At 40.8% G+C, this 25,425-nt stretch overlaps 1 protein-coding gene across 3 annotated transcripts in view; it reads right to left on the bottom strand.

Annotated features, from left to right (window-relative positions):
• Nucleotides 1-7,599: 7,599 nt before the first annotated feature.
• The window catches only part of CDCA2 (cell division cycle associated 2), a 48,831-nt gene continuing 31,005 nt past the window's right edge, over nt 7,600-25,425 (bottom strand). Inside the window, exons 9-16 of one of the 3 annotated variants that reach the window (XM_027839996.1) lie at nt 25,099-25,183; nt 22,154-22,386; nt 20,660-20,738; nt 17,206-17,294; nt 16,107-16,265; nt 14,002-14,182; nt 9,940-11,220; nt 7,600-7,988 (exon numbers count right to left, since the gene is read on the bottom strand). In XM_027839996.1, the coding sequence (XP_027695797.1) occupies nt 9,971-11,220; nt 14,002-14,182; nt 16,107-16,265; nt 17,206-17,294; nt 20,660-20,738; nt 22,154-22,386; nt 25,099-25,183 (2,076 nt within the window). In that variant the 3' untranslated portion in view covers nt 7,600-7,988; nt 9,940-9,970. The remainder of the gene's footprint in view (nt 7,989-9,939; nt 11,221-14,001; nt 14,183-16,106; nt 16,266-17,205; nt 17,295-20,659; nt 20,739-22,153; nt 22,387-25,098; nt 25,184-25,425) is intronic. The other 2 variants (XM_027839997.1, XM_027839998.1) reach the window with 2 other exon arrangements.

Raw genomic sequence — 25,425 nt, 5'->3', positions numbered from 1 at the left:
GGGCAGGATGCCTAGCTTGGGAATTTATGTTTTCTTGGTGAAGGTACCTAGAGACCTCTGGGCACAGGTAACTATAAATTAGAAGTTATTATTGCGATTAATAATAAATACATTTTGTCAGGCCCATAAAACACAACGGGCCACTACAAAGATGAGTTATCTTGTATATGCAAGAAGGCTTTCTCTCCACCCATCCAAAGGAAGGACTGGGTGTAGAGAGGAGGGAAGCCACTAGACAATGCTAAAGCCTGCTTCATAAAGACAGTTTTGAAACTTGACTTGGGGGGCTCTACTGAATGTTAGGAGGCTTATTACCACGGGGGTGTTATTGACAATTTGCCTGGTTTAATGTTCTCAGGACCCTCTGGTTCTTGGTAGACTTTATTCATTTAAATCCTGGAATTTCAGCATTTATCACCCTTTGGGGGCCTATGCAGAATTTATTTTCATTCAGGGTTGCCATACTCTGAGACAAGTTAATTTAACAAATAACAAAGTGTATAACAGTGTGTATAAAATACCCTGAAATGGAGCCCCCCAATTGAAACTCCTTCACAAGCAAAAGCTGAACTTTTTTTTTTTAAGAGAAAAATCAATGCCACCTGCAAGCTGTAAATATGTGTATTTAATTTTTTTTCTTTTCAGTATTTGCTTTGGCTCTGACCTATTCTAACATTCAGCTGAACAAGAGCTAAAAATTGTCAAACTAAATTCTTGTTTGAGAGCAGGGCTCATACTACTGCCAGTTTCTGAGGAGCACGGATCCAGGCTTGGGGGAATGTGTTTTGTTTGTTTTGGCTGTGACATGGGGCAGAACAGTTTCCATCCCATCCGAATGCAGTCAAAAGGGTTTGAAATATTACACAATAAAAGTCATTCATTATATCTGTCTCCTTTCCCTTCCAAAAACAAAAATGGCTGACCAGTTCCAAATCCACACAGGGGGCAGGAAGATGGGAGTCAAAGGTTCACTGGAAAGGACCCAAAACTAACACCAGGTTTTTCAGGTTGGGACTTGGGAATCTGTTCCGACTCTGCATCCTCTACGGAGGCTGGAAGTTTTCTCTTCCAGCTTGCTTGGAACCGCTGGTTGCTGTTGTACGAGATTTACAAGACCTAATTACAGAATGAAAATATCGATCTTGTTGGAGCCACAGAGATTAAATAAAAAAAACAACAACCCCAAACTCTGCTTTGCATAGTGGGGTTAGCTGACGAGTGAGCCAATCCTACTTCTGACTTAAAAAAAACAAAAACAAAAACAAAAAAACGAAAAACACCTTCTCCATGACTCTCCTGGCATGTATGGATTCAAATGCCACTCTGCCCCTTGCAAGCGTGGTCCACAACGGAAAGAACATTGGCTCTGGAATCAAAAGAACCCAGATTCTAATTCTACCTCCACAAACCGTATAACCACGGACAAGTCATTCAGCAGTCCTGGGTCTCAGTTTCTTTATCTGTAAAATGAGGGAGTTGGTTCCTGAGATGGCTTCTACCTCTATATCTCTTATTATATTAGAACAACTTTGATCTTATCAACTTGGGCCGGTCATTTGAACTCTTGGCTTCAGTTTTCATTTGGAAAATAAAGGGGATGGATAGATGACCTGTGAGATAAAAGAGGTAGTAAGGACTAGTTCTAAATCTATGACTTTCATTTTATGGAGAACAGCCTCACTCCATTTTTCCACTGAGCAAATCAACAAGCATTTATTAAGCACCTACTGTATATCAGGTTCACTCTCTTTCTCCCTCTCTACACATACACACACATACACACACAGACATGTATGTGTTTCATTTTGTATGTATATATGCATATCTTAATATCTATCTATACTACATGCACACAAATGAAACTAGCTTGCCCTCAAGAGGCTTGCAGTCTACTGGGGGTGGGGACATGTACATAAATTATTATACCCAGAGTATGCATAGCATAGAATGGTCTTCTCTCTCCACCTCCTGGCTTCCTTCAAGTCTCAGCTAAAATCCCACCTCTTGCACTAAGCCTTTCCTCCCGATCCCCTTTAATGCTAACATCTTCCCTCTATTAATTAGCTCTAATTTATCCCATATATGGCTTGTTGCTACATAAGCATGTTGTTTCTCATTAGATCATGATCTCTTTTTGCCTTTCTCTGTATCCCCTCACCTTTGTCCTGTTGACCACCATTCACACCAAGTCAATGAAGTCAAGAAGCATTTATAAAGTGCCTAATATGTGCTGGGCACTGGATCACCCCCACCCCAAACCTGGTTTGCTTCTATCTATGCCTGAACTACAACATGCTGCTGGAGGAAGTCCTACTACCATGCTCACATTCTGATCTCAAGTGGGTCCGTGACAAATTCTGGTTATTGTCCCAACTGGAAGCTGTCTCCTGCATGAGAAAGCTTCTAATCGTTGGTTGACTCTCCCCAACCCCCCATGTCTCCTCCACTCCCTCTTTAGTAGATGCCCTTCCTTGCCTTCTTTACCGAGGTCATTCACAGTAAACCTTCCTCACTCCATACTCTCCCCTCCCCCACACATCACATCTCTCTTCCTCTCCCTTTCTTTCTTTCTGTCTCTGACAAAGGGGTTGTTCTTTTCTTTGCCAACCACATTTCCTCCCATTTCTCCTTCAGGAGCTTGCCTCATCAATCATTCTTTACCTCATTTTCCCTCCCTATGAGTTCTTTTCTCACTTCCAAAAAACTTGCTTAGGCCTAACCCCTTCTTAAAGAATCCTCATTTGATTGTACCATCCCAAGCTCTCAGCTTTTAGCCCTTCTCCATTGCCAAACTTCTGAAAAGACTTGTCTTCATTTTCTTACCACTTCTGAGATTGCTCTTCAAGGTTACCAACAATTGATAAATCCAGTGGCCTTTTCTTACTAATTACCCTCCTAGACAAACTGCCTTGCTTTGCTCTTCTGAACTTTTTTGTTCTCTGTATGTCTCAAATTGTAGGCAGTGTGGCTTAGTGGATAGCCAGCCCAAGACAGGAAGGCCTAGGTTCAAGCCCCACCCCAACGCATACTAGTTGTCACTAAACCTAGAGCTGCTAAGAATATAAGCTGAAGAGATGTCCACCTGAATTGAGGGTGCCTATACATACAAAATCGTAGGTCCAGTCTCTATCCCCTATATTTATTTATGCACATGATCTAACACCCTAGTAGAACATAAACTCCTTCCAAAGCAAGGCTTTTGTTCATGAGATTGTAAATTCAGAACTAGACGTACAGGACCTTGGAGGAAGGAATGATCGTGACTTCTAGAAAATGGAGATGAGGAGGGAAGGCATTTTTATTATGGGGGACAGCCTATGCAAAGGAGGTGGAATACTGTATAAAAAGAACAAACTGGCCAGTCTAGCTGGAACCTGCATTGCTTCAAAGGGGATGAAGCATAATGAGCCTAGAAAGGTAAGTGGGAACCAGTTTGTGATGGGATTTAAATATCAGTTTTCCTTGGCTCCTAAAGGTAACAGGGGTCTAGCTGGCATTTTCTGAGCAGGGATAACAGATATAAGCTTCAAGACAATCACTTTGGGAGCTATGTGGAGGATAAATTGGAAGGTAGAGACTGGAGACAGGGAGACCAAATAGGAGGCCATTTGAAATAGTGCAGGCAAGAGGTAGCAGCATTACATAAGGCATTTGCCAGCATCATGATCATCCAGGAAGAGTCCCAGCAAAAGGCTACTCTACTCATGATGAGTGACAGCTAGATGGTTCAGTGGATACAGCACTGGGCCTGGAGTCAGGAAGACCAAGGTTCTAATCTCACCTGAGCTTTACTAGCTGTGTGACCCTAGGCAAGTCACTTAACCCGTTTCCTTTAATCCTCTCAAGAAGGAAATGACAAACCATTCCAGTATCTTTACCAAGAAAAGCTCATGGACAGTATGGGCCAAGAGGTAAAGAAGAGTTGGATATAACTGCAAAAACTCATGATGAGATTCACTAGTTTACTCCAATTTAGATACTACACTAATTGCATCAAGCCTCGGAGCACATCAAAAATCTCATCAGCAAAAATTCTCAGAAATGCTTGATTGTCTAACCATCTACCCTGGGAAAACAAAGTGGATAACAATTATTACATTGTCCAAACTCTCACAAACAACTAGATGGGTGGCCCATTAATTCCTTCTATGAACATGTGTGTCTTGGACAGATTTTGAAGTTGGATTAGATGAACCTGGAACTCTAAGAAACCTGGCTAGATATTGAGGACACTCTACAAGGATCATAAATGGCAAAGGAAATAAGCGATGCATATAATTAGCGTGCTCTCAATGGTGACTTGCACACAGAAATGACACTCAGGGCATTACTGAGGACATGCATAACTGGAGAAGACGGAAAAAGGTGTCAAGATCTTGGAAACACCAAAAACCCAAAGAAGGCCTCTTCTTTACAGTGGATCCTTGGGGAAAGATTCAGAGGGAGACAAAATCCTGTCTGGCTTTCAAAGTCTTTCATCATCTGGTCCCTTCCTACCTTCCTAGTCTGCTTACTCACCGATCCAGTGACATAGGCCTCATTGCTGGCTGTTCTTCACACATAGCACTCCCGATGCCTGGAATGTTTTCCTTTCTTATCTTCACTTTCCAGCCTCCCTTGGTCTCAGGTAAAATTCCTACCTTCTGCAAGAAGCCTTTTCCCAGTCCTTCACAGCTCCTTCCCTCTCAGAAAATCCCCAATTTCTCCTGTCTACATCTAGAGCAGCCAGGTAGTTCAGTGGATAGAGCACTGGACTTGAAGTCAAGAAGACCTGAGCTCAAATGTGGCCTCAGACACTAGTTGTATGTATGACCCAGGGCAAGTCACTTAACCCTGTTTGCCTCAGTTTCCTTATCTTTAAAATGAACCAGAGAAAAAAATGGTAAACTACTCCAGTATCTTTGCCAAGAAAACACCAAATGGGGTCCCAGTTAGAAATGACTTAACATCTTGTTTGCATAGTTGTTTACAAGTGCTGTCCCATTAGACTGTGAATTACCTGAAAGTAGACAGTGTTTTGCCTGTTTTTGTATCCCTAACCTTTGGCACAGTTCCTGGCACATAGTAGGTGCTTAATAAATGCTAGTTGCCTGACAATAGCACAGGATGAAGTGTTCTAGAGGAGTTACAATTGCCTAGATCAGAAGTTCCCAAAATTCAGGGACCCTTGAACGGGTCTGTGAGGTCAAAAGCTATTTTCATCATAAAACATTTTAATTTACACTATTACACTGGAAATGGATAGATGTAACCCCCATAATCAAAAACTCTTTGAGGTTCTCAATAATTTTTATGAATGTAAAGGAGTCCCAAGACCAGCAGTACATGGAGAATCACAGATACATCAGGGATCATTAACAAATTGCTTGTTAATTGAATGGAATGTCTTGCCCATGGGATTATATTACTCATAGACTGGATTAAAATTATGTTACATTAGTGGAGACTTCACAGAACCAATTTGGCTGAAAAACACAAGGACAAAATGGGGTCCTAAAAAGGGCCCCAGCTAATCCAAATTCCTGACAGATGGGGAAACTGAGGCTCAGAGAGGTCTGGTGCCTGGACTGAGGCCACCCAGATAGTAACAAGCAGGGCAGGAATTCAGAGCCAGAACACACCATGTTGCTTCTACCATATGTTTGAAAAGTCCCAAGTAACTTCCTCCTGTCTCACATAAAGAATCCTGCACTTGGATTACAGGTCTGTCACTTGTTTGATTCATGCAGTAACTGAACCATTTAATCTCCATCTCTTTTCTCATCTGCAAAATGGGAGATGTTCTACTACCTTTGCCTCACAAAGCTGAGGATTTGAATTAAATGTTTTATGTGGAGCAAGCTATCATTACAAGTAAAGTATGAAACTGATCATTTGTTTCACAAAATTAAAGTGACCAGACCCCAAATAAATGCCTCTGCTGTGTGCAACTGCTATTTGAAGTGGGAAAACATCACCGGATTATATCCCAGTTGTCCTCCCTGATTTATAAGCCCCGATACACTTTTGAATTTTGTTAACTGCAAAGGAACTAATTTTATCTATATTAAGCCATATTTAGGAGCAGAAATGTCCTGAAGAGCTGTGAAAGATAAACGGCAAATCCCAAAACCCTACAGAATCCCTACCCTCCTCCTATTAAAGTTTTTCAAAGTTGTGATTATGGCTTGACAAATATTAACTAACTTTTAAGATCAGTGTGAATGAAGTATGAGTAGAGACAATGTAAAACTATGCATAATCTATCTGGTTGGACTAAAACCAGAGAAGTTTGCTGTGGGAAGCCAGGATTTCAGCTCACAGTAAAAAATTTAAAAATAAAACGACAAAAAAATGTTGAGTAAAGCCCAAGAAGAGTGAGAAGCAATTTATTTTCAAAATTCAACCAAAATTCTTAGAAAGTTAATGATTATCTTTCAGTTAGTCAATATTTTCTCATGAATTTTTATTTCAATCTTTACTATTTTAAAAAAGTTATGTTTCTGCTCACTAAAGGCCAGTAAAATGGATGTAAAATGGATGAAATATAATCTTTCCCTCTTTTTTAATTCAGCAAGTATTTACCTAACTAATGAAAAGAAACGATGACAGGTTAGCAGGAATAACACTCCAAGCATACCTCAGATCACTCAGGTTTTTTCTCTGTTTCTCCAACGGGTCGTCCATTGACCCTCAATTTCTTGGGGATAGTAAGTAGTGTCGCTCTCCACTGATGTCAATTATCCCAACCAGACTTCTGGCGTGTTAAGGCCCTGCAAGCTCCTTTCTTCTGTCTTATAGTGACCTAAGATTGTCTCCTTCCTATCCCCTACTGGGGGGCTGGGGAGAGGGGAGGAGGAATTACTCCAAACAAGGGAAAAAGGAAAACTGAACCAAACTACCAGATAGAAAAAAGACCAGTTTTTAAAGTAGAGAACTAACCTAGTATAACCACCCCCAACAAGAGAGGGATGGCAAGAGGCAAGACTAATTGGCTCCACGGCAGGCCCAGAAATGGAAGGAGGTTGTGAAGAATGTGCCCTGAGCTCCACAAACAGGCTGTGGGGAGTCCATTTTGGTTTGCGGACCCAACGTGCATTAGCTACATCGGCTTGTTTCCATGTGACTTGCCTCTTTCCAATATAGGTAGAGAGTAAGAAAACACATATTTCTAGCTGAGTGCTCCAGCTGGACATCAATTCACATAACCTGTCCCTGCACCCCCCCAGGCCTCCCAAATTTAAATACATCAGCTGTGATCAAGGGCTATCTTTAAAATCTATTACAAACAACCTCCCCAATTCTGTGTCTGTGTCAAGCTAAGAGAAGATTACTGGAGCTAAGCATGGAACCTGAACCTGCCAACCAGGGCATCCTCTGCAGAAGGGGAGTAAAAGGTAGGGCCAAGACTCAGAAGAAGACTGGAGAAAACAGAGCAGCAAAAAGCAGGAGTTGGGGTGAGGGTGGGACGCATAAGAAAACCAACCAAGATATCTGTGTGGGAAGCTGTTAGAGGCTGACTCGCTAGAAAGGATTGGGGGTGCCCAGCTTAACTATCAGAGGTCTTATTTCACACCAAATAATTGGGGGATAGTTTAAAGAACGAACACACAAAAATAATCAGGTGTTGCCCTGGATTTATAATTAAATACACAAAAAGTCTCATGTCAGGCTGCCATCTTCTGGTACAAAGAAGAATTTACATCAATATAAAAAGCAATTCAAAGATTTTATCTTAAAATTTTTAGGATACAGGGAGATTTCAAGAAAATGTACTAAGAGTAAAGATGTTTGGAAGCAAGGCAGTCAGAAAAAATGAACACAACATAAGTACATCATGATCTTTGTTTTCACCACCCATGAAAAACAGTAAAAGCAAACAAGCATGATCAAATTCAGAAATCTTAACATTTAAAATCTTTACAACACAGAGTTTCTTGGATGAAATTGCTTCTAAGTTGCTTTAATTCTTCAGATCTTCTGTTTTTGAGAAAACTGCCTATTGTTATCTGTAGAAACCAAGTAAAATGTTTATAATGAAACATTTTGAAGCCAATAGTAATTCAAAAGTGTATACAACATTTTATTTTCATCTTTAGTCATAAAAAGACAAACAAGTTTACAGTGAAAGATCATGAAGAGATAAAGGAAACATACACATACCAAACATATTCCCCTCCCTGTTAGTATAGGCTGGGAATTGAAAGAGAGAAAATTCGATTTTATTTCATAAACATAAAAATCATCTGATGCTGCGTTAGACTAGAGAAAACTGAAGCATTATAGATCACATCAGAAAAGGTTTCACTCTCATGCTAAACAATAAAGAAACAAAAGACTGATAAAATATTGAGAGCTACAGACTAAATTTGTTTGGAAAAAAGATATAACAGAAAATCAAGTACTTTTTTCGAGGTACAGATGATTTGCTAACCATATCAACCATAAACGGAAAAAAAAGTCCGTAAATGTCTTATATTGCCAAAAACCAAGCTTTGGAAACAATCCACCCTTTAGCAGGAGTTGGGATCACTCTGAGTGTTAATGTAAAATACATTAGTCTTAGCAGCAGGGGTCCCAGACCTACTGGTGCCAAGAAGGTAACGCAGTCTCTTTACAGAAGAGAAAAAATGTTCCATCACAGCAGGAGTTTTTTCCTTGTTGTGTTATTTATAAAGAGTTCTATTTGTTAACAAGTTTCTGCTATTACAGCAGAAAGGTTTAATAGGACTTCAAAGAAAACTGTTTAATGACACAATGATTTATATGGATTTTTATAAGTTCAAGACATACCAGGGTTTTTTCGGTCTTACAAAGTCCTTGTGCCCATTCACCTAGTGACTGATGAGACTCCAGCTCAACAAAGAAAAGCTAAACTCACGCCAGTGCTAGCAGAAGCTCCCAAGTGGAAATGCCAAGGGATAAAGGAAAGGATTTTGCTTTTTAAGGGTAAGCTGAGATCTAATGCCATCCACACACCAGCAGACTATTTTTCTTGGGCCCAACCAATTAAGATCATTTAAAAGTGGTTACTGAAAATTAAACCATGATAGCATCACTTCATGTTGAGAAGAAAATTTTCAATAAGCTTCTGAGTTAGCTGTAACTGTCTGGGTGATCTTAGCACCAAGAATTACAAAACACTGCATCTTAACCAACCACCTATTTATCTGAAGAGATAGACAGCTTAATTGAAAGCAAACAATGTCTTCTCGTCAAGCTCATTTAAAAAAAAAATCTTCAGCGGTGCATTTATTTTTTGAAAACAAGTCACTGGAAAAATTATCTTAAATAAGTATATATTTCATATTGGATTTTAATAATTTTATGTACAATTTTCACTGGAGACAGACATAACATTATCAAGATTTTGAAATCTGCAAGCCAAGTAGTCTAGCTTTTTATCAACTGCCTAAAAAATTGTTCTTTACTTCCTAGACAAAATTTTATGAAGGGATGTATTTTCATATTTAGAAAAACTGTCTCTGCCTTCTTATAGTATTTTTAAAAGTCAACACCCACCCTTCTTACTGTCTTTTATAGCCTAAGGTTAATTTGATTCCAATTTACTCAAAGCCCCTTCTATCTCTCTATAATATCAATTACAACTATTTTTTCTAATTACCTAATTAGTCAGATTTAGATATCTAAAGGAGCTTTTCCAAAAATAGAATTTCCAGTTAGTTTTGGATATTTTACTCAATAAAAACTGGGGATTCCTAACATTAATGGTCTAAAATTTTCATTCTTTCCTAGTTTCAGTCTCACTGAAGCATCATTTACCTTGAAGGAGAAAAAATGGATTATTTTCCTTTAAAAAGGTTAACTATGAAGAAGACACATTTAACATCTATTTTTAACTGGTTTAGTTTGTTGACCTTTCAAAAGAAATGTTCATGAATAATAAAGCATTCTGAAGGATGACAATGCAAATAAACAATCTCTTAAACATATAGTTACCTTCCCACTTGTAAAACGAATGCCGGAAATGTCAGATATTGTTTGGATTCGCCAACGCTTCCATTTTTTCTAAGTCATCTGGGTGGTTTTCCTCATTCCTATGAGAACGGCTCGTTCTCCTGCAGTATTTGGATCCGGAGGCACGTCTGGTCTCTGAAAGAGCAGAGACACAAAAGCTCTTCCTCCTGGCTCCGTGAGAAGCATCAGACACGGAGCCATTCTCCGAGGTTTCTCTGTCGGAGACAGAAGACGAGAGACAGGGCCCTTGTGCGGAGGACAGATCTTCGAATTCTCTGGTGGTAGAGGAACACACTGTCCTCCTTTTGGCTCGGTGAGCAGCAGAGGAAGGAGAGGGGCCTGGGAGCGAAACCCAAACGAGGCCCTGGTTTACTGAGTCTCTTCGCAATCTCGTGCTGCGTCTCACTCTTGTCCCACTGGTGCTCAGCCTCCTAAAAGCTTGTTTGATAGACTCGGTTAAATCGGTGAAGAGGGCAGAATTGTCAAAAGGCAGTTCTTCCACCGGACAGGCGGTCGGCTCCTCGAAATGGACGTCCTCATCAGCCGGACGGTAAATAGAGCTTCTTCTCCGCCTCTTTAGAAGACTTCTGCAAGCTAAGACGCCGCTGTGCGCTTTCGGTTTTCTCTGCTTCGACTCTTGGCCGCGACTTAGGATTTGTTCCCCGTCTTCATTGGCGGCGCCATCTTCTCCGTGACTCAGTTCTGCCTTTGGTCGTCCTTCAGAAGCCACGAAAGCATCTTCTTGCTGCTCACGGGACGTGCTCAGCTCTTCCACTTGCTGCGTGCCGTCGGCACCTTCAGACTCACAAACGCTTTCCACGTTTGGGATAACAGCAGCAGACCGCAGGGGCTGCAACAGAAAAAAACTGGACTCGGGGACACCAGGAGTCACTTCTTCTTCTACCGCAAGAGTTAACGCTGGAGAAAGAAGACAGACGTCGTGGTTCTTAGTCCTTTTCTTTGCGTGGTCTCGACGCTCCAGCTTGTTGGCACGTTGAATACGGCCACTTCCATAAGCTGCTATTGTACTGACACTTGAACCCTGGTCAAAAGTCACATGACCAAGGGATGAGTCACCTTCTCTATCAGAACTGAAACATTCAGAGGTGTCTTCTTCTGTGCAAGACGGATCCAAGGTTTCTGAGTTCTGGGGCAAATATTTATTTCTGGGTTTTTCAACTGCTTTATTTAGATCAGAGTTCATGGCATCTTCATCTCTATCTTTGGAAGTGTTGTAATCCTCTTTTGGCAAATCAAGACAATCTGACAAAAAGGTAACAATGAAGAACAAACTTAAAACTTTAAAAACTGTTGCTTGTATACACCTTGTGTTCTGTACCTTGCAAAACCATGATACACCACCCTATTTTGTCTTGCAAGCAACCTACCAAATCTTCCACCCATCACAGAGGATACTCTCCTTAGCTACCTCCTATTTCTCCGTCATAACAAGAGTTCAGGTACCCAAAATATTTGTTGAATGAGTCAATCTGTATCATCTAGCTCATGAAAACATTTCAATTCTATAAACGCTTTTCTGGTGATATACTTCCCTCATGGATTCCACCAACTTGTGCAAAACCCATGTCTGTCACGTATGGAGACATGACCAAGGAACTGAAGCAGAGAAAAATGGCTAATGTGTCTAAGATCAATAATAAAGACGGGACTAAAATCAGATTTTCTGCATTCTTTGATAGGGTTTCTTTATCACAGATAAGTCACAGCATAACACTTAATTACAAAGAATTGCTACTACATTGTCCAGTGTAAGTGTTACAACTCTGTAATTCTAAATTGTTACCACAAAAAATGAAATTGACAAATCAGTCCTTTCTACTTGGCTAATAAAACAATCTAACACAAAGTAATGTAATACATAATTTAGTATTAACGTGGGGTAGACCTAGTCTATGCAACCAACCTGTAAGCTGGGTTATTTATACGATTTCACAGATACATAAATATTTATCAAGTTTTCATGAATTCCTACTTACATACTGGAGAAGAGGCAAAATTTTTAAATGAATTATTCTACTAAACCATTTTATCATATTACATCAGTGGATCCAATTAGGGATTGAACTGTATAGTGACAAAATATTTTTGGTATTTCCAAAAATAAACTATCTGTACTAGATCCAATATGGTCCTGTCTTTCACCAAATTCCATCCAATAATTTATTTCCAATGCATCATGTTTAGATATATAGTTTGGAGAAGAAAACAAGAGAGAGGGGAACTGAACCAACTATTGAATAAAATAATTATATAAAGCTTTGATAACAAATAGGCACAAAGAGTTACGATGGTATTTAATCAGTAAAAAAATTGTAAGTTATTTTTGAACATATACATAGGGCACTGTGAATCTTAATGTTAAAGGAACTCTCCCTTAAAGGAACTCTCCCCTCTAGAAAACAAATGGACATCTAGCTTTTGTCTGATGTGATGACGTCCAATAAAGGGAGAAGCACCTCCTACATCTTAAGGAAGCCCATTTGGAAACATGGTTGCAGACCAGACCTCTCTAAATCAGTGAGCCAATTTTTAAAAATTTAGTTTTTAAATTGAAGACTTTCACTGCAATATGGTCTTTACAGAGCACAGTGGTACTCTGAATCCTAGAAGATGCTTGATATTAAATACATCCAAACTAGTAAGTTTGTGAATAACTAGAAGCAGTGCGGCCTAATGGCTAGTCTCGGAGGCTAGAAAACCAGGGTTCAAGTCTGGGTTTTGCTTTGTACTCGCTGTGTGATGACAGAGAAGTCATTTAACCTCTCAGTGCGGGAGGTAACTCTTTAAGAATTTGATCTGTATCACGAGAGATTCCCCAATAATGATGAAATCCTAAGTCCCACAAAAAAAAATGAACTGAATATAAATGAGCCAAATGCTTCTTTAAAATATACAGCAAAAGTTATTTGCCTTGAAAATTATCATGAAAGTTTTAGTCTTTAGACAGTAATAAGGAAAGTAGTAATGGCTTGATTTCACAATGTGCTTTAGAGGAGCTGATTACCCTTAGTGTAATAATAGTCTTAGGTAAAATGGAAAAAAAATCAGTTAAGATTCAAACGAATTGGAACATGAATCAGTCCTCATTACATTCCTCTCTACTCGGCAGCCCCACACCAGGCTTCAGTTCCCATTCAGCCATTCAACAGGACACCACATCTAGTAGGGCCGCCTCCTCCCCTTCGTGTTCAGAGGATAAGAATCAAATTCACTACCATGATTACTACGGGAGATGGTATGAATGTGTAGCCCCATGTCCCACTCACAAACTCTCTGATTTCCTAGATCAGTTTCCCAATCTGATATAAGAAGCTTGTCAAGTGGGTCTGGGGATTACGTGGTAAATATTTAGGATGAGTCTACTGAAATATTCTAAAAGTAATAGCGAAAAATGTTATGGATTGGAGAAAGAAAGATTGGGCAGCAGGGACAGGGTGGAAAAGGGTGAGTGTATCTCAAAAAAGTCAGTAGCAGTTGAAGAAATGATTCCAACTGAACAAAACCAATTTTTTTAATGAAGATATGAAAAACTTTTTATACTGAGCTGGAAAAACGAATAAACAGTCACCCCTACCGTAAACTAAAATGAATTTATTTCTCATGTCCAAATACATGGCTAAGTGTACAAGTGATCTTTCCTATCAAATAGGATAGAGGCAAGTTAACTGAAAGCCCCTTGGGCAGAGGGACAGGAAAAGGCTGGGTAGCCCGGAGCCCTCTTCCCCGACCACTGCTTCCTCCTTAGGCTACAGCACGACCTCCTGGAGAAATTCAAAGTCCTTCAGGGCACAGTTACATTAGTATGTCCAACGCATGATTAACTGGTCAACAGATGTTTGGTGAGCAATTGTTATGCCTGTGGATTATTCAGAAGAGAATAAATACGTGCAAGAATGATGTAGGACGGGGTGGAAATGGATTGCAACCTCAACTTACTCGCCCACATTGATAGAAGCAGCTACAGTGCCCTACTTCATGTTTTAAAATGACTAACCGAGAAACCAAAGGAAAAGTACTATATACCTGAGCGCCACGGAAGCGGCATTCTTTGCGCATTGGGTGTTGCTGTAGAAGGGCTCTCGGGGATCTCAGGAATAGGACTCAGAAGAGGTTTCTTAGAAGCTACCTCTCTTAGGCCACAGAAAGATTTCTGTGACCTCTTTCCTTTTCCTTTTCCTTTCCTCCTTCCGCAATTTTTTAACACCTAAGAAAATGTATAAAACAGAAGCAGTGTTATCATCCTTTATAATTTTTACATCATCTCTATCACTCAAATTCTTTATTCGATTGTCTTCATATGTCTGAACGATTTTCAACCAGTCGTCCCCACTCTAGATAATGATGGTCCCGTTCCTGGTTTGCAGCTGAAATCACTGCTCCAATTCTGTCAAGTCCCAGAACCTTGAAGAGTCTTCCAAATTAGAACCAAAGACACTCAAAAGAATTTTGCTTCACTTTGTCCATATGCAAATGAAAGACTGATAAAAGAATGCTTATCCATCTCAGAGAGACGCTGTGAAACGATAAAAAGCGAGATTCAGAATTGAACAGAAACAAGAGAAGGGCCTGGATTGTTTCTAGGAAACTACACAATGATTCTAGTGATCCCAAGTGTCTTGGCTACAAGTCTTGGAACAGCGTGGTTTCCAAAAACCCAAAGTTGAAGGACACCTGAAGGACAATTGTCAAATAATAATTTTGCAGAAGGAGCAGTAATCAGGATTATCATCAGACACGCACGAGCAAACAAAGTCATCTGGCCAGAGTGAGGAGAAGGGACAGAGCCTGGGTGCTCCAATGGCTCCTAAGGTGTTAGGCCACATCTGACCCCCATAAAATTCGGACAGGAGAACAGAGCAAAGCAGCAGGCGAGGATGGAAAAGGTGGAGGCGGGCTACAACATGCAGTTGGAAACAATGTGCCTCCACCTGTGGAGATGTGAGCTGCCACAATTCTAACTCAAGAAAGAGACATATGTCAAAACAATATGCAGCAGAACTTCACTGAGAATTTTTAAAAGTTGTTTTTTATTTCTACAAAGTACCTAACAGTTTTCCCTTATAGTCTTAGAGATCATACAGTGAGAAGTGGGCTGGATATTTATTATATATTATTATTAGTAACTGCAACAATAATACGTTGACATAGTGCTCTACATTATAAAGTACATCATTTGATCATCACAACAATATCTAAAAGTATAGTTGGTGTACTGTAACCACTTTACAGAGGGATAAACAGACCAGGGGAGGCTCAATGAACTTGCCCGGTGTCCTAAAGTCAGAACTAGGCCTCCGATTCCAAGGCTGCTCCTCTTTCGCACTGCAACATTCTGAACTACTGTAATGAATACAGCTCAAATCTCCACTTTAGAGGGTGCTTTTCTACAGGTCTAGGCTGGGATGAAATCTGTCTATGACAGAAAGCTAGATTCAATAACCAACGTGTAAGAAAGGACAAGATAAACATTCAAAATTATCTTGATCAGAAAAGCAATGGACTGAATTAAAGCTGGAAACTAAAAGGATAAGATACAAAGTATTGAATTCAGCTAAGTACATTAAAAAAAAATGCAATTATAACATGGAAGAAACCTGGCCTGGCAGCTGTTTTAGTTGATCCAAGTCAACACGCACTTATTAAGGGGTTGCCACGTGCCAGACACCAAGCTAACGCACTGAGGAGACAAAGAAATGAAATCACAAATTTAACATGAGTCAAAAGTAATATGTGGCTGCTAAAAAAAAAGAATATGTTTTAGGTCTTACTAATAAAAGTCCAGTACTATACTTAGTGATGACAAGCATCATACCTGGAATACTGTGGGAAATACTTGTTCAAAGAGTAATACTGACCAGCCCAAGGGCAAGGAAGAGGCAAGAAAAGCAGGAATACAAAAAGCCTGGACGTGATGGAGAAGAGCTGGAGGAAACGGGAAAGTGGAACACTGAGTAAACAAGGCCACTCTGGCTCCCTCCCACGACTTAGGAAGAGTGGTCAAAGAGGAGTAGATGCCCCCTGTGCTGCTGAATGACCACAGCAAGAGCAGGTGAGGAGGAGGAGGCGGCTGCCTGGCAGAGCCCCCTCAGCTGCGACCTGGGAGGAGGGCCAGGGCTGCACACACTTACCTCTATCTGTTTCGATGCTGTTCTGTTAGTGTTCTTTGTTCTTTGTGCTGTCTTCCTACTGTATTTCCTTTCCCTATCAAGCTTAACACCTGTGCTAACTAGGTTGCTAAAATCAGCTTCTTCAGTAACATTAGCCGACTGCTGTAGCAAATATAAAATCTGAAGTTAGAAAGACAATGTTAAGCTTTAAAACTCTCGTGTTAGTTGTTAACTAAGACACTGGGGAAAAAAGCACATTGTGTCAATCACATAATTTTCCTTTTTTTTTTTTTTTTTTTCTGTTACACGGCCTCTTACCCTTCCATGTGCTACTTTTCCCTCAAACACCACCATGAAATTGTAACTGATTTTAAGACTTATAAGGAGAAAACTGCTGGAATGATCCACTGCAATCAACTCAAAGTTTCCAACCTGATCTCGAACTGATACATAAAGCCAGGACTGTATCATCTATTATACCAATCACATTTAAGGAAAAGAAGGAATAAACTAATAACTGATTTGTCAATTAAAAAAAAGAATCAGAATCTATTGGATTAGGTAAGGTTCACAAATCCAGTATTTGCTACCCTGAATACTCATAGAATAAAAATTAGGAGGAGGGACTATTCAAATATTTTGAAATTACAAATAAAATTCCATTAATTCAACTGCAATTAAATTTGAATTATTTAAACAGAAAGAACATTGTTTAATAGATTTTGTTGACAAAGCAGGGACTTAGGACTCTTGTTTAGATCTCACTGCCCCAAGGTTGCCTGCACCCCACTAAAATTTCAGGACAATACAGCTACAACAAAAGGAAAAAAGCTCTAAATTGAAACAAAGTTTTCTTTAAACTAGATCACCTGCTTGCTACATTAACAAGTACTGGAGAAAGTTATCAAATTTGAAAGGATTTCTTTTTTAAGAGAGTTTGTTGGAATCCAATCAAAAAGGATTGGAATTCCCTCCATTAAAAAATGGAGGGAAAGAAAAAAACATTCATTTCATAAAGAAATTTTTTTTCACTCAAAAATCTATTAACAATCAAAGCTTCAAGTAAAAGTGTTACACTAAAAAAAAACACAAACAGAACAAAAAACCAAAAATATCTTACCTTCCTTTTGCTAGAGGATCGTGTTATCCTCTCAACTTTGGAAGGGGAAATTTTTTCACACTTATTTGAAGAATTAACAACATCAGTGTCTGAATGAGTAAAACACAAGGCAAAATCAGGATTTTAATTAAGCTGCCTAATGACAAAAAGATGTCCCCTCACACACACTGAAACACTGAACTCATAATAACTTCTGAGGTGGTGAATGTATTGCCATCCTGACACCTTCTAGATACCCAAGATAAGTTTAGAAACCAGGTACAGACATCTACCGAGCACAATGAAACTTGACCTTTCTCAAGACCGCCCAACACTGTTTCACTGCAGGAGCACTAACTTCCAATTTACAGTATGATGCCTCTACACCTTCGGTACAAATCAGAATAAAAGAAATCACCACTGCGTAGCCAGCCAGTCCTCCAGTGGTGAATCAAAGTTATCTGCATCTTGGCAAACTAAGACTGTAGCCGGACCTGTATTTACAGCCCTTCCAGCCTGGCAGGTTTCTGCCAAAGTCTGTGCTCTGATGATAGAGCCTTAAAGATTCCAAGGTCGCTTCCATGTATTAACAGATTGAAATAGCAGAACTATTTAATACATTACGAAAAAAAAAAAAAAGCAATGTGTTAATACATAAATTAAAGCATGCTACAGATACCATAACGTGTTTGCTAAGGGAAAAACGTATTGTGTTCTGATTTCAAGCAACAGTCAATACAATGACATGCTAATAACGAATGAGTAGAATGTAAGCTCTTTCTGGGCAGACATTTTTCATGTCTTTCTGTCTTTTGCATGTAATATAGCACCCACCCTGTACATAGTGAGCATTTAATGAACATCTATTGAATTAAACTGCATTTGGACACTACACTTTTAGTTCTGGTAACTGATTGACATAGGTTTTTGTAAAATTTTGATTCAGTTCATCATCTTGATATTAAAATGTCTTGAATAGTATTAAGACCAAGCACATTATTTTTTATGGGAAATGAAATAAATAAATGAAAAGTGGCCAGATAGAGAAGATTGAGGCCACTCTAGATGGTCCAGAGATATCTTACATTTAGGGTTCTCTATTTATCTGTCATCTTAACCAAATCAAGTCTTCCTGAGATCAATTTTCTCATCAGTTAAATGGAGACTAGATAATCCTTAGCCTTTTCCAGGTCCTTATACTTGCCAGGGGAACTGTAGTTATGCTCAGAAACTGGTATCACAGAATCTCAGGACTTGGAAGGAACCTAGGTGATGATCAAGTTCAAATGGGCAAGTATTTGGTCTTTCTCAGCAGTCCTCCATCACCTGGAACATATGAAGGGGGCTGCTCATCCCCTCGTGGATAGGTCCAACCGTTATCCATTTTCTTCTGACATAAAGCCTGAGATCTCTGTGACTTTCATTCGCTGTCCCCAGCACTGCCCTCCAGGGCCAACCAGAACAGGTCTGATCTCTCTGTTGCTGGCAAGCTTTCTAATACTTAAGGCGAGCTATCATGTACCCTTTCCAAGTCTTTCTTTCCAGATGAAATCTCAGTTCCTAAAGTAGATCCTTGTAGGGTGTAATACCTCTGAGGGGTGGGTCTCACAATCCTAGCTCAATGAGCAGACTTTTACAAAACTGATATGGTGTAAAGTAAGCCCCAGAAAAACAGTACAGACATGGATCACCACAATGTCAATGGAAAGAACAAAAAAAAAAAAAAAAAAAGAGAGAGAAGCAGCGTTGTGTAATTAGAATGACCAAGTTTGTGCCCAAGAGACAAGATGAGAGAATGCATCTCTGTAGTCTTTGCAGGCAGGAACCAGAGGTATGGAACATGGACACTGCACTAACTTGCAGAACTCCTTTGGACAGCTTCATCACCCTTTCAAATACACACCGAACCACTAGCATTAACTCCTCTTCCTCCTCAAGGTCTTCTGAATGCATCTAGCTGGAGTTTCCTGAAGCCCATACCTCTCTGTCTTTTCCATACAGGTAAATCTGGTCTATGGCACCATCCTCCTGGTCTACCAACTTAGTTAACCCTGTCAAAATACTTTCCAACAGCCCTTCTAAGGCGAATCTGGCATTATCCATTCTTTTTCCTGGCATTGAAGTTAAGTAGCGACTTCCTCACATCCTTTAGAATAAGGCAGAATCTTTGCTGTTTGGCATCGAAGGCCCTTTCCACCACTGGCCTCAGCCTCTCTGCCTAGGATGGTCTACTCTATTGCTCCCCACACTTTGCTGTCCTGCCTCACTGACCTCTTTTGTTCCACATACCTGGCGTTCCATCACCTGTCTGCCCCAACCTCTGCACTACATGTCTCTGGGGCCTGGAATGCGCTCCTTCCCCAAATGCAGATCAAGGACCCCTCCTCCAAAAGAAGCCTTTCCAGATCCCAGCGGCTAGTCCTCTCCTGATATTTATGCTGCACATGTACTGCCTCGCTCTACTTGAATCAAAGCTCCTGGATAGCAAGGGTCGCTTTTTGAAGCTGTGCCCCCAGTAACACCTCGTGCAGGCTGGTTGGTCTATGCAGACTCCATTAATTCTGCCATTCTCCACTCTTTGAAAGAGGCCTCACAGTGGCTCAGCACTGACACCCGTCCGTGTCTTCAGCAGCCTGGATGACCTTAAACTCCCGGATGGCTAAACGCTCTTTACATATTCCTTGTGTAACTCTCCACATTCAGCCATTTTGGTTTTGTCTTTTCCCATGCAAAAACCTCTTCTCCTTGCGAGGGGAAACAGAAGCCAGGTAAGAATGGAGGAGCACTTCTCTCTTTGGCCCCACGACGGTGTCATTCACCAAGAACAGCAGGCCTCTCCGTCTCCTTCTCTCCTCCTCAGGCTCCTGCCATTGTTCTTAGAGGCCAGGCACTGCTGATGGCATCCTCTGTGGCCTGACTGACTTGCTCTTGCTTCCATTTTCTGCGCATGTCTGGTTAAAATCTGCCCTGATTAGTGGGTTCCCGGCATATTCACATTGGTCTCTTTCCACAACTCTCTCTTCCTCCTAACTAGAATTCTCTGAGGTCTACCCCATAAAGGAGAGTCATAGTTCCTATTCGAACCAGAGAGTAGCCGTGAGGAAAGACTAAGGAGAATCCCCCTCATTCTCTGGGTTAGCCGTTCAATGCGGCTGGAGCTAGCTGCTGGGAGTATCATATCAGGACCGTGAGCATGTGGGAGACTTTAGCAGGATGGCTGTCTCCCTCACTTGGACTACGCTGATTTTAAAATTTAACTACTATAGCAAATACTTAACTAACAAGATCGCCGTCAAGACTTCCTGCTGTCGGACTGAGGATGGTCTCCTTAAGAGAATTCTCACTACAGCTCTTAAGAATCTCCAAATGTAACATCTTCAGAGTCCCCTAGACAGTAGGGGAGTTGTATGTGTTTTATCTTTCACTCCATGTTTAAGAAGACACTAAAAATTACATTAAAAAACACAAACCATACCTTCAAGAGTTTCAGAGGATGAAGAATTAGTAGCAGGTCCTAGGACTGCAAAAGACACTTCAAGTGGTTCCATGTTTACCTGGACAAAGTGGAGTTGAAAGGAATGGGAGGAAAATTAAGACTCATATTCAGCAGATGATCGAGAGAAAAACTGATGACAAATAAAGAGGCCTTGATGAGGAGTGATCCATATTTATTTAACTTAATCTCCCTAATACATCAAGTCGGAAAAGAGAGGCTGCAAACGTCAGCTAAGAAAGGAAGAAAGAAGTGGGAGAGGCGGATGTGGGAAGGATCCTGGAGCTCGGCCACTTCCACCTTGGGGAAAGCACGTCACTTCTGGAAGTCTCACTTTCCTAATCTAGAAAATACTAAATAATACACAAATACAGAGTACTAAATAAAACATAGTAAGTTTGTACTTCCTTTTCCTTAGTAAACAGCAAAGCACTATATTTAAAGTAAGCTATTATTATGACAGAAAAATGCATTTTCTGATACCTTTGTCAGTAAACTGAATTTACTGATATATGCAATACATTAAAATAAAAAATTTACAATTATAAGTGACAATACGCCTTGTCTATTATGTTTTATTTGTGAAAAATCACTTTCCTTATACCTCCAAGAAACATTAGAAAAGTCCTTCTTGAACATAATAAACTACTTATACAATATGAAATATTGGTATATATATGATATACAGTATGAAAAAGGGCTTTAGATTCAATAATCCTAAATCTTACTGGTCCCATCATAGGCTGAACTTCCTCTCCGCCCTCGCCCCCAAAATCTGTCTGATGAGAAGAGGTAATGATGATCTGTCTCACCGCATGTGTGTGTGTGAGTGTGTTGTATATGCATAAGTTCCAAAGATATCTCATTCTAGGGGTATAGCTTACAATGGGAACCTATATATTTAACATTCTCAATAATTTTCCCACAAGATTTCATGAAAATAACTTCATTAGAAACAGTCAAATATTTCAGGTATATCTGAATCTAAGTTAGTCATGCACAGCATTAGAACCTCAAATATAAAAAACATTACATAACTAAACATTAATATTTTAAACCAGGAATTCTTAACTTGGCATTTCTGAACTTTTTAATTGATAACAATATTTCAATATAATTGGCTTCCTCTGTAATCCTGCTATGTATTTCATTGCGTGCATTTAAAAACATTTTTCTGCGCAGGGCTCCATAGGCTTCACAAACTACCAAAGAGTGACACAAAATTAGGGTAAACTGCCCTATTTTAAGTCAATGTTTGGCTGTTGGTTTTTATAGCAAATGAGCAATCTGAATCCATTCTATTTAAATCAAACAATCCTCCCTCCTGCCCTCCCTGCCCCAAATCCTCGAAAGGAGATAGTAAGTATATTAGTTCAAGCACAAATATGTGACCCAAGTACCCAAATCAGCCTGTTTGCCAAAGGAAGTGGAGGGCTGCTCCAAGGGCAAGCCTGGCACAGGCCTTTTCTCACTTACAAGATTCTGTTCTGGCTCTTCAAAGTTCGGTTGAGATATTGCCTCCGAAATGGACAGCCCTGGGAAAAAGGGAGGATGAATGCTTCTTACATCTTGTTGTCGAGCAGGCGTGCCGCCTTTACGCAGTGGGGTATTTGCTGGCAATGATTCGTCAAATACTTCTGGGCTCAGCTCTTCTCCAAAAGTAACTCTTTTTCTGTGCCATGTGTTTTGGCCTTTTAAACTGCTTTTTTCTGCAGTAGATAAAAAAATGTAAGCAACTTTATACTATGAAGCCTTAGATTTGAAAACCATGTAATGCTGCAGAAAAAACAGCAGCAATATAAAGTGAACAGCAATGATGCTAATTTGGAATTTTTTCAATCTTTTTAAATTTACAAAAAATGAGATATAAAATTCTATGGAGTGAATGGAGAAGCTGGAAGTCAGCAAACTCAGACTTAGTCATCAGTTACACAGGAAAGCCTGCACTGGCCTAGGAAGAAAGGGAGTTTCCCAGCAACCTCTGGGAACATCCATCCAACTCCAGGCTCCCACCACTCCATTTCAGGCTTGAAACAAGTGCTTGACTTCCTAAGACAACTCCAGTCGAAGCCTTTCACCCCAGGGGATAATAACCACCCCACCTAAACTCACTCCTCAGCGATCAACATACTTCCACAGCATCAAACCCTCCAGTGATTCTGAACTGGCTGCCTTTATTCCAACCCCTATTGATGGGCATTCTCATATTCTCAAACAACGTAACCAAATCACTCCAAGGTCCCATTCTAAAGCTGCCCACCCCCTTCTACTGTGCTTGGAGAAAAGTTTGCTGATGTACAGCTTAAATCTTTTCTCACACAGAGACCCGGCTGCCTCCGGCTGACGCAGCTTCCCAACAAGTTCAGCAGCCTGGTTTATGGCCCTGTTCTCCTCTCCAGCGCCAGCCTTCACCCTGGGAGACTTGAGCATTCACACCGACACTCTCTCAAATCCCCTGACCTCTCCACCCCGAAGTTTACTCATTTCCCGTAAGCCCCTCCTCCACCCCACCTCAACTATACCCAAAGATAGTCACGTCTCCTTGATCGTGCCCTCCCCGGGCGTCTCAGGTCCACGTCCGTGAACTGATCTGACAATAATCTGTTACCATTCCGCTTCTTCCGAGGCCCTGCTACTCCTAACCGTGTTCCTCATCTTCGAGTGTGACATCTAATCCTTGACTCCTCAGTTGTTCTCTTTCCTTTCCCCATCCTGACCCCTTGGTGAACCACACCGTCACTTCTGTCCCGTGTCCCTTATCCTAAGATTCTGCTCTGCAAAGCCTCAGCCTTGGATTACTCCTACCGTCTGCTGCCTTCACTTCTACTCACATGCTCTTAAATAAACCTGGAGGAAATCTTGAATCTGTGCTTATCAGGCCTACTACTAATTTATATTACATGATCTTAACTGGGCCCTCACTGAGGCAAGGCAATCCTCACATCTGACTAAATTCATTCATTATTCCACTCTCCACAGCTGCTCTTCCAAACCTTTTCATCCCTCCTCCGACCTCCCATGGTCCTCCCTCCCCTTATAATCACAACTGAGAATCTTGCCTCATATTTCACTAAAAAGATTGAGGCCCCTCTCTGAGTTCCCTCTTCTCCCCCCTTCCTCATCACCTGGCAGACATGGTTGACCACCATCTTCTTAAGAAAAGACCCTTCTTCCTGCCTAGGCAAACACTTTTAAGTGCACAAGTGATCCCACTCCATCCTGTTTTCTCCACAAGATGCCCCCTCTAGCACCCCGACTCTTCAGTCTCTTCCTGTCTACTGGCTGCTTCTCTCCTGCTTACAAACATGCCTGTATCATTTGATCTGACCAGCCCTGCTGGCTAGCGTCTCAGAGATCTCCTCCCTTTTGTAGTTTGACAATGGCTGTCTACAATGTGATGCCTCCAATTCCTTTCCTCTCACTCACTTAATTCTCTGTGCTCTGGCTTACACATTCATTCATCCTTAAACTGAAAAAGCTCTTGCTAAAGTTACTAATGATTTCCTAGTTGCAAAATTGAACTGGCTTTTCTCAGTTCTCCTCCTTCGTGACCTCACTTGCAGTCTTTGATCCTTGACGCTCTCTCCTCTCTAGGCTTTCACTCCACTTCTCTCTCCTGGCTCTCTTCCTCCCCGTCTGACCTTCTCAGTCTCCTTTGCTGGATCTTCATCCAGCTCACAGTCACAATTCATGAGTGTTTCCTCCCTCGAGGCTCTGTCTTGGGCCCGCTCTCCTCTTCCTCCTCTCTGCTATTTTACTTGATCTCATCAGTTCCCATGGATAACATTATCACTTCTATGCAGAAGATTCTCAGATGTCCAGCCCTAGCCTCTCTCTTGACCCTCATTCTGGTACCACCAAATGCCTATTGAACACCTTGTAGATATCTCAAGCCCACTGTATCCAAAATGGAGTTCATTATCTTTCCTCCCAAACCCTTCCCTTCTTCCTAGCTTCCTTATTATACTGGTGACACCATTGTCCTCCCAGGCACTCAGGCTTCCACCCTAGGTGTTATCCTCAACTCTACTCTCATTCTCCATGTCCAATAAGTTGTCAAGTCCAGTCATGGCTACCTTTGTAACACCATCACCTCTCTCCTGCCCCTCCCCCTGGACTACTTCCATAGCCTGCTGGGTGGTTGGTCCCCTGCCTCAAGTCTCTCTGCCCTCCAGTCCAACCTCTGCTCAGGGGTCAATCTTCCTACAGCCCAGGTCAGACCAGGTCACACACACACCTCTCCCCCAATCAATAATTTCATTACCTTTGTAGAGAACTTCAAGGATCAAACATAAAGTCCTCTATTGAATGAGGACAGGAATATTACTCAGCAGAAGTGCAAAGGCATAAGGAGATGAATGAAAATAGCACCAACCAAAGAGTTATTGGTAACAACAAATAAAAATTCTTAGTTTCCTTACCATTTTTCAGTTCTTCACAACCCTTTGAAAGATCTGAGAACGAGAGGGATTGCTTTCCATCATACCCAGTGGTGTCACAATGCTCCTAATAAAATAAAACCCAATGACATAGTTTAGATCCCTAACATTCCTTAGAACAGCAGTTTCAAACCTTTTTCTACCAAGAATATCATCAATGTTTTAAATCTGCTCAGACTTCAGTGTAGGTGTGGCCTGGGAAGTACACAGGGGAAGCTGGATTCTGCCTCTTGCTAGATGTGAACAGTTACTGTTTACTGTCAACACTTACACAACCTTATTCATAGCCTTATTTTGAGGAAAGTGCTT

Source organism: Vombatus ursinus, unplaced genomic scaffold (assembly GCF_900497805.2).
Source record: "Vombatus ursinus unplaced genomic scaffold, bare-nosed wombat genome assembly UNPS02014837.1, whole genome shotgun sequence".
NCBI lineage: Eukaryota > Metazoa > Chordata > Mammalia > Diprotodontia > Vombatidae > Vombatus > Vombatus ursinus.
The sequence above is the reverse complement of the archived record's forward strand: the minus strand, read 5'-3'. Positions and strand labels throughout refer to the sequence as shown.